Genomic DNA, 9,880 nt, shown 5'->3' with positions numbered 1-9,880 from the left:
GCTGCTGAAAGTATGCATGTCGAGTATGAAATCATAAAAGCCATTCCCTTGTCGAAAGGAAAGCCTTCTTCTCTTGATATGTCAACGGAAGTCACAGAAACGAAAGATGGTTTGACAAATGTAACATTTACTATTGCAAAGGATGCGATAATCGTTGCTAAAGGATCCGTTACAAACGGTTATCATGCACACAAGCACATAGTTCCGATTGAGGATGTGCGTATACGTACTGGCAAACATATGGAGCGTGAAGAACTTTACAGCGAGTTGGCAAAGTATGGCTACAAATACGGTCCGCCAGTCCAGGTCCTGGAAGCTATTACTTTTGATAAAGATGAATGTACTGGTTTCATACACCTCACTGAAGAGGTAGCAAAACAGGTAAATCAAACTTCCTTCCATCCCGCTATTCTTGATGCCATGCTGCATTCGAGTGCACTTAATTTCCTTTCCAACCAAAAGGAAACTTCTTACAAGATCTATCCGATCCGTGTCGGCAGCGTCGCTGTGTTGAGACCGTTTGAAAAAAGAATGATGTGTTATACACAAACCATACAGAAGGTATACGACAGAATCATCACCAACATCATTTTGACAAGATTGGATGGTTTGGTGCTGGCTGAAGTTAAGGAAATTGAACATCGGATCATGGATGGTAGCATAGGAGTAAATGACCTGGCTTATCAGATCGTCTGGACTGTGGAGGATATTTCCAATATAAGGTACGACACAACAGATGACCTAAATCAAAGGGTAACCATTTGTTATGATGACAACAGCGTCCTCAATACACTGAGGACTGTGTATCCACGAGGAGAATCATTTCAATTGCGAGACGTGGCAGCCGACCCGGCACCCATGCTATCCTCAACAGACACAAACGATGTCGACACAGTGGTATTTGTACCAGATTCCAACGTTGGCAACCAACGCAAAACAGGTGACGAAATATTTTATAAAGTTTGCGAAAACTGCGAGGCTTTTCTGAATACCATGAAAACGCTGAAAGACATGGACAAAACTATAGTAATAGTTACTGAAAACACACAAGCAAGTGGACCTGGAAAAGATACCAATAGAAACGTCTTTGGTGCTGAATTATGGGGTTTTACCAGATCTTTGCGTCAAGAGGGAACAAAATGTCGCATGATCCTGATTGATGTCCAGCCTTCAATTGCCTCGGAGGTAAAGACACTATACAAAACCATTCAAGTTCTTACGTCTGGTCAAGTTTCTTCGTTCACCGAATGCCTCATCGCTGACGGACAGCTGCACAGTAATTTCTTGCAGCGGAGACCTCAAAGTGGTTTACAGAACGAGCACAGAATATTATCTACTGACACAAATATTGACCTCCAGTTACGGTCAACCACGACGGACATCATTGAAAACCCTTTCTTCATACCTGGAGATAGCTCATGTGAAGCAGAAAAAAGTAAAATCAGCCTCTCGGTCGATGAGATATGTATTCATTCACCAAATGAATTTCGCATTACGGAGTTAGATTCAAGTCTCAAAAAAACGCTTTGGTCCGACTACAAAGACGGGTATCCGGTTATAGGATTAGAGTTCCAAGGAACTTTGCATGATTCAAAAACTGCAAATGAGAATCCGAAGCAGTTAGTAGCATGTTACCCAACCAAGGTGGGCAATAGGATATCAGTGCCTGAGCAATGTGTGTGTGACCGCGCAAGCTTGCCGATGTACACACCCGGACTCATAATAACGTCCATGCTGATGTGGTCTATCACTCAGAGAGTCAAACGCAATTCTACAGTTTGTATTGTGACTGACTCTGATCCGTCTGATGACGCAGCAATTATCCTACTTTGCGACATGCTAAGTACAGTCAAGCACAGCCAGGTTCGAATCGTATCAATAGATACTCTCAATGCAGAAAGTAAAATTGAACATGGTGTGTTCGTAATATTAGAAAAGTATTCACACACAAAATCAGCAAGTGTTCTACGGCCAGGGAATACCATAATTGGCTTGGACGATGTCCTTTCGTGCTTGTCAAATCAAGTTATTCAGTTGAGCTCCAAGCAAATTAAAGTTCATGTCATTACAAAGATCAACGTTTTCGAGGAAACCAATGTTACAAAAACATTCCCAAAAGTAAAACGTTGGTTGACACGTTGGCAAAAACGGCATCACTTGTCTGAAAATGCACAAAAGTCACTACAACTGAAGACCATAAAACTCTCAAAGGCAAAAAGTGGAGGAAAATCGGATATGAATACGAAGGCAATGGGAGACAAGCTCATCCAAAACAATGCAACGTATGTGGTTGTTGGTGGACTGACAGGCCTGGGTTGGGAAATTGTTAAGTGGCTGGGCTTCAAGAAAGCTGGCGTAGTAGTGACGCTCTCAAGGAAAGGCCTCAATTCAGAGATGAAAGAACAGCTCCAGAACGCAATGGACATACACAAATATAAAATTGTACCGATGAGTTGTAACGTTGCAAATTATGCTGATGTTGAAAAAACGTTTTCAGCCATCAAATCACAATTTCCTAATCATCCAATCAAGGGCATATTCCAGGGCGCTGGAGTGCTAAGAGATACACGCATTGAAACCATGACTATGCAAAAGTTCAGGGAAGTTTTGCAGCCAAAGGTTTTGGGAACATGGAACTTGCACCTTGTATCTCAGGAATTACTTCTGGATTACTTTATTATGCATTCCTCTACAACCTCTGTCTTTGGAAATGCCGGTCAAACCAATTATGGAGCTGCCAATTCGTTTATGGATTCATTGGCCATGTACAGAAGAGCCAATGGTCTGCCTGGACAGACCATCAACTGGGGCGCATTGGCGGTGGGTATGGCAAGTGATGAAACCATTCGAAGTAATCTAGAAGCACAGGGATATTATTTACTGGAAACAGACAAGATAAGGGAATGCCTGATGGATTCCCTAATTCAAAACCCGTGCCAAATTGTGTACGGTTTGTTTGACTGGACCGTTATAGGAACAAACCCCGCCATGATGCGGACCTCTACTGTTAATCAGGAAGAAACAGCTGTAACCAGTAAGTCTGGTCAACGACGTGTCGACAACGTCGTGCTCGACATTGCCAAATTCTCTGAGACATCATTTGAGGATCAGAGACAGACACTCGCACAGTTATTGCTGAGCAGCATATCCAGAGTGTTGTCGATAGATGAGGGTGAACTGGAAGAAAAGCAAAACCTTCTTGGCTTAGGCATGGAGTCACAGAAAGCCGTGGAATTAATCCAGGTGGTGAAGGAAGCAACAGGTTGCCGACTTCCGGTTGCATACATCTTGTCTCCTGATTATACCATAGGAATGCTCATTGATTTTGCGCATTCTAATATCATAGATAACTTCAACAAGGAAGCAACTGGTAATTCAGAAACAAAGGAGGACCTATATGGATCACCCTCGTGGATGCAAAAATTCTACATTGACATGCACGAAAACAATTCTCATGACTCAAGTCTTTGGTTCAGCATTGATTTCAGACTAGGACGTGGTCTATCCAATGTAGATCTATGGCGTGCTGTCTTGCGATGGACCACAATCAAAAACCCAGAACTCAGAACTGTGTTTCGTCCCACTAATCAGCAAATTAGGTTTGGTATGAAGAACACTGTTCTTGATCCAGAGGATGCAAAGATCGACATACGTGTTGTAGACTCCTGTGTGTTAACGAGGGAGTGGACAGACCAGGACATTAAAAATTATTGTACATTCGACATTACAACAGATCCACCAATACGGGTTCTCTATGGTAACACTGGCAAAAAGAATATCATCAGGTTCATCATGAGCCACGTCACCTTCGACTTACAGAGCTTCCTCATACTACTTCCACAATTTCGGTCGCATTTCCTGACGTACTTTTTGAAAAGGGATGTCAATGTTGAACCAGTGGAAATACCAGATCTACCTGTGCTGATGGAAGAACGTATGGATGCAGAAAGGTTTTATCTGGAGGATTTTTGGAGAGGAGAGCTGAAAAAGATTCGTGATGTACCGTCTCTTGTTGGGCCTGACCCACCTGTTCTTAACTCACAAAAGACAGAGAAAGTATCGTTGGAGTTCCCAAAAGAACTGGTCGATAAAATCAATAGCAACAACCATGGTGTAACAGCACCGATTCTACTATTCAGTTTGTACCAGATTCTTCTGCACAAGATGACATGTGTAACTGCCATTCCGGTTGTACTTACGGTTGACATGCGGCGGCACTTTCCGGAGTTCATCGACAGGATATTTCTTGGCACCAACTACATACCAGTCATCACAGAATTCAAAGACACACAATCCACTCTACGAGAATGCATTTCAATATGTGCAAGCCAGGTGACACTCACTAGTGCAAGTAGTTTGTACCCATACATGCTTATTACGAAAAATGAAGCTTATACACAAAACAGTTTTCGACATTTCTTCAACGTCAGAGAAATATCCTTTCAAGGTGACCGAAACGCACAGTACGCCGACTACTACATGGAAAATGCAGGTTACAGTACAGACTTCCTGAATGAAATCGAGACAGCCTTGAATGTCGTAACAGACCACCAGGCCGGATCGATGGAGTTGGTGTTGAGTTTTGATCCGGCTATAGTAAGTTCGTCGACAGCAAAGAGAATGCTGGATGATCTCCTATTGTTGGCCTGTGTGACTGCGGCGAACACAGACTTCCAGTTAAACGAGATTCCCTTAGAATGCTGTGGAACTGATGTTTCAGACAAGTTGGATCACCACTTGTCGACAGGTAATTATATAGTCTGCATTTCAAGTTGATATAAAGGTGATATGACTTGTCGATCATTAAACTAATTTGAATGTATAAATGACAGCAAAGCATTCTGAAAAAGCTTTTGATATAAATATCCCTGGTATATATATTGACAAAAGAATTCGATATTTTAGCAATAATGCCATGGCGCCGAAATAAATACTTCGAATTTTCTTGTTTCTATCTTTTTATGTAGGGGTTCTTTGGTTTCTCTGACTTAAAGTCATTGAAGAGACCAATATTGATCGGATCTCTCTAATCAAGTCTGTCCTTTAGACGGTGTCTCACTAGGAACCTGTCTTCATATGACCTAAGCTGCTACGATGACGTAAATCCCAAAACAAACACAAGTGTCCCAAACAACCATCGGGCAGCTTATAAGACTGAAATCATGGCAGCTACTTAATAATAGAGCTGCTGTTACCCTCTGTATGATCGGGCGATTATTGTCGACTGCCGAATTAGGGATTTGGTTTTGTGCCCTCTACATGGGAACCAAAAAATCTGCTTCACCCTTTGCAATGTCTGGAATCTTTATGTTTCTCTTTACTTCTAACTACATTTTGTTATTAGCTTCTTGTTTGGCATTTCCTCACATTTGGCGTTATCAGGCCAGGACAGATGAAGTCGTTACAAATTCATGTTGTTATTTCCTGCTTAACGTTAGCATATAGGATAATTGCTGCAATTGGTTTAGCCGTTGCCAATATAATGTAACCGGGCGGAATGCTGTGATTGGTGCCTTCGGCATGGTATTTCAGAGATAGCACTATAAAGCCGGCATCAAATCCGCGACATTACAAGAAGGCAAATACCCCAACATACCCAGCCTCCTGTACACATAAACACATTTCCTCATACACAACACACACGGACATACGTCCTGAAATAACTTCAGCTGTTAATAGGAAATTAAAATCCTCCATCCTGTCACATCCTGGTAATTGGTAAAAACACTCGTTGAGCTAGCAGCCCTAAATGTTGAACATTTAGCAGGGAATAAAAACTATATTTTAAGAACATTGCTGTGGACAGTACACATTTGATACTGATGAAATTTGATTTCATATTGTTTTAAATAACATTACTTCCCTAAAGGATTGATTTGTTGTGGGTTTTAACGTCACCGCCTCCGGTCAAGTCATATGAATATGGGCATCAAGGTTGACATGACTGGTTCACATCGGCATTTTACAGTACCGATGATTTATTACTTCTGCATGTAACCAATAAAGGTTACAGATGTGTGGGAAGAAGAAATTGTTTCAGTTGATGTAGCTTTCTTTTTAACGAAATCAGTCGAAATCAAAGTTCACATACATCTACCTGAATTTTAATAAAAAAAAATGTTAAAATTGTGTTCCTATCTCTCCTACAGTGAGGTTTTCTAAGGAAACTTTAAAAGGTTGGGAACACCCGGCACAGCTGAAAGTAGGCTCGGTGCACACACTGCCACAGATAACGTGGAGTAATCCAGAAAGTAACGCTATGTCACCTGACAGGACAATCCCAATATCATGTGTTCTTGATGCGGACATACAGAAACTATCTGGTAAGTATGCTAGAGCATGCTTTTTCATGTGTATCACTATTAAAATCTTGTTATTCCAAGTAGATACGCGTTTTCAGAAACGGGCTATAAATCCAATGTGTTTTAGTTCAAAACTGCTTTTTTTGTATTATTGTTTGTGAGGTTAACCAATAATAATTTTCTAAAGTTTTAGACCTATAAATCTTACACTGAAAAATTGTTTCTAAATATAAACATTATGATTATTTAGCAAACTAAAGCTGTGTCTTTTGTTGCAGATACCTGGTGTCTAATTATCCAGACCAGGAAGAGGCAGTATTGCTTCAAGGCAAGTGACTTCATCATGGTCCGAGCCTGGAAAGCGAGAATCCGGAAACTTATGTCGAGGAGCAAGCGAAGCTCAAAAAAAATGTATTGAACAATGTACATGCGACATAGAGAAGAGCAAATATTGGACTCAATGCTGATAGGACAGAGGAAGGTGTTAGAATAGAATCAATCTTGTCGATAATGATACATTATGTATATATAAAAAGTAAGGACACATTACTCTCCTTATTGTGTGCACGGCTATTCTCACTGACCTGAATTTCATTGTATATATGTATATACGTGTATGCATTATTTATTTTAATCATATTTTCTCATTTCATAAATACAAATTCACAGAATTGTTAAGCATCCCATGGAACTACAGTTAAGGGGGTATAACTCTCGTTTTTATTTTCGATATTTTAACACAACGTTGAGATGAATACACATAAGAGACGTTTAAATGCACGATAATGTTGTACATGTGTAGCATTTCTTGACAATTATAGCTTTTCATTGTAAAGCAGTTTCGTTGATAAAGACAGTTTTCAAATTAATATTTACATTTATTCCGAAAGTGCTAGCTGGAGCAGCCGGAGAGGACAAGTTGTGTCTTGAGATACTACGGTACCCCGGGTCTGGGATTTGGATAGGGAAACGCAAAGGTTAGGGGCTGTTTAATGACAATCTTGTTATGTATATATATCACAATCCATTACATCAACTGGTGTTAAGCAAGCAATTAATATGAACCTGTTTAATGCAGTTTTGTACGTAATATTTGTGATGACGCCGATTACAAGTGCTTAGATATGTAGATACATATCAGTATATTATTAGTGTCTTATATTTTTTTAAAAATCAGCATATATTCTAATAGTATTTTATTCTATTCTTTAAATATAATCAATATTTATTTATTTTTCACAATTTTTACTTTTACTAGTATTGCGTATTGAACAAAGATTAATCATGTTTCAATCGAACCCCGGCCACCTTGGTGAAAGGCAAGTGCGCTATCCACTGCGCCGACCGACCACCCGACCACCATCCAATCAGGCACGCTGTTATTAATATAAGGTATAATTCGATGATATATACAGTTGTATTATCAGCAACTAATTTTAAATGATCGTCAATCTCCTATAGGATAATGAATATGTAATATGTAGACGGCGTTTATACATGTTTTGTTGTTGTTATATAATCAGTTAAAACAGTATAAATATCATGTACATGTATAAAGTATAAATATCAGGGGTCAGTTGGAGTTGAATTTCAATCTGATTCAAAATGTAACGTTTAAACAGAAAATCAGAGACGTCTTGTACATAAGCATGTTCTAAAATCAGCAAATATATTATAAATAACCAGTAAACGGCAATTTAATAAGCAAAATGTTTTAGTAATTATAAAAGTCAATCTTTGATACAATAAACCATGTGTTATTTATATAACCGGAAATTCGAAGACGATTGATATAGAATTGACTTGATATTCAATCGGTTTAGAATTTGAGTTCAATGTCATTTTTATAAACAATATGCATTATATGACCGGAACATCAGTGAACATGTTATAAAAATATGTTAGATAGTGCATAAACCAGAATTACAATTGAATCATATGTCAATCTTTTATACAATTAAAAGCATGTAATAGGTAAACTGAGACGATATATATGGGTTTTGCCTATGGTCTAATCGATGAAAAATTTAAAAACAAAATTGCATTCAGTAGTATTATCAGAATTAAGTTTGAATTGAAAGTCAGTCTTTTGGAGTTTTGGAGCTAGTACAGTTGACAGCAGTTTTATTGGTATTATGTTTTATTTGAAGGTCGATCTTCTATAGGAGAAATAACAAGTATTATATCATTAAAATTTCGGGGATGACTTATGCATGAATATGTTCTAAACATCAACATTAAGGAACCATTACCAGTAATATGTTTGCATATAATGTCAGTCTATAATACAGTAACAAACATCTATATTATTTAACCGGATTGTTGTGCATCATATGTATAATCATAGGTTGATCTAATCATAGTCAAGGAAAACGTTATATAAATCTGGAATACATAGACATAACCAGCAATATGTTGGAATTGAAGGTAAACCTGTACCCGGAAGTTCGGACACGATATCAATTATACTGACTTTGCATGTTGTCTAATCACTGAAAAAAATGGGATTTACTATCCATTAGTATTATTAACAATGAATTTGAATGGCGGTCAATCTTTAATAAATAAATAACGTGAAATGTGTAACCTGAATTTGGGTGACTTATATATATTGGGTGACAATATATGTATTGGTTTTTCCTGTGGTCAAACCAGTGAAAAATTAAGTATTCAGTACACAGTAGTGTTAATCTTATTAAGGATAAATAACATGTATTATATAATCAGAATTTCGGAGATGACTTTTATAATCTTTTCCTATATTCTAATAAATGAATACGTTATAAATATCCATGTTGCAGAACCGTAATAAGTGATAGGTTTGTGTATAATGTCAGTCTATTACACAGCAATAGCATATATATCATTTAACCGGATTTTCTTTAGATCACTTGTATAATTATAGTTGGATCTAATCATAATCAAAGAAATCTAGAATATAGTAGCAAAACCAGTGATACATTGTGTTGTACTGAAGGACGATCCTCCATACAATTAATGACATCTAATATTTAACCTGAGTTTTGGAGTCGATATATATTGTTTTTACCTGTGGTTGAACCAGTGAAAAAGTTAAGGATTTAGTATAGTCCTTTATTAGCAATACGTTATAATAGAAGGGTAATCTTTTTATGATTAACATGTATAATATAATAAAAAAAAGTATAATCTTTGCCTGATCTAATCATGATCAGTGAATGCGTTTTTAATATATAGAATACAGTAACATAAACAAAAATTCGTTTGAAATGTATGTCAATCTTTTATATTTACATTTCTTCTGAACTTGGACTCAATATACCTACTAAACATTTTAAAGGTTATTTTTCAATGAACTTTTCAGTTGGTGTATGAATACATCAGCATATTATCAACCTGATTACTCTGTTACATTTTGTATACCGCGTAGCGCCGGAAGTAGTTTTATTAATATATTGTTTTTAATATGTTGTATTTTTGTCAGAAGTATTCAATTAAATTTTAAAAAAATGTTTACATCTTATTTTGCTTACTTACCAGGACGACTTCTCACAGTGAGTGATGACGTCATAGGCTTTGATACCTTCCGTTGTGTTAGA

The 9,880-nt window shown here is 37.7% G+C and overlaps 1 protein-coding gene across 1 annotated transcript; it reads left to right on the top strand.

Annotated features, from left to right (window-relative positions):
• Positions 1-10: 10 nt before the first annotated feature.
• LOC110454336 lies at positions 11-9,588 on the top strand. Its single transcript, XM_021503792.1, has 3 exons — positions 11-4,747; positions 6,150-6,323; positions 6,581-9,588. Exons 1-3 carry the CDS (start codon positions 13-15, stop codon positions 6,718-6,720), a joined length of 5,049 nt encoding a protein of 1,682 aa, XP_021359467.1. The 5' UTR covers positions 11-12; the 3' UTR covers positions 6,721-9,588.
• Positions 9,589-9,880: the final 292 nt, after the last annotated feature.

The sequence above is a fragment of the Mizuhopecten yessoensis genome, unplaced genomic scaffold (assembly GCF_002113885.1).
Source record: "Mizuhopecten yessoensis strain PY_sf001 unplaced genomic scaffold, ASM211388v2 scaffold7765, whole genome shotgun sequence".
NCBI lineage: Eukaryota > Metazoa > Mollusca > Bivalvia > Pectinida > Pectinidae > Mizuhopecten > Mizuhopecten yessoensis.
The sequence above is the reverse complement of the archived record's forward strand: the minus strand, read 5'-3'. Positions and strand labels throughout refer to the sequence as shown.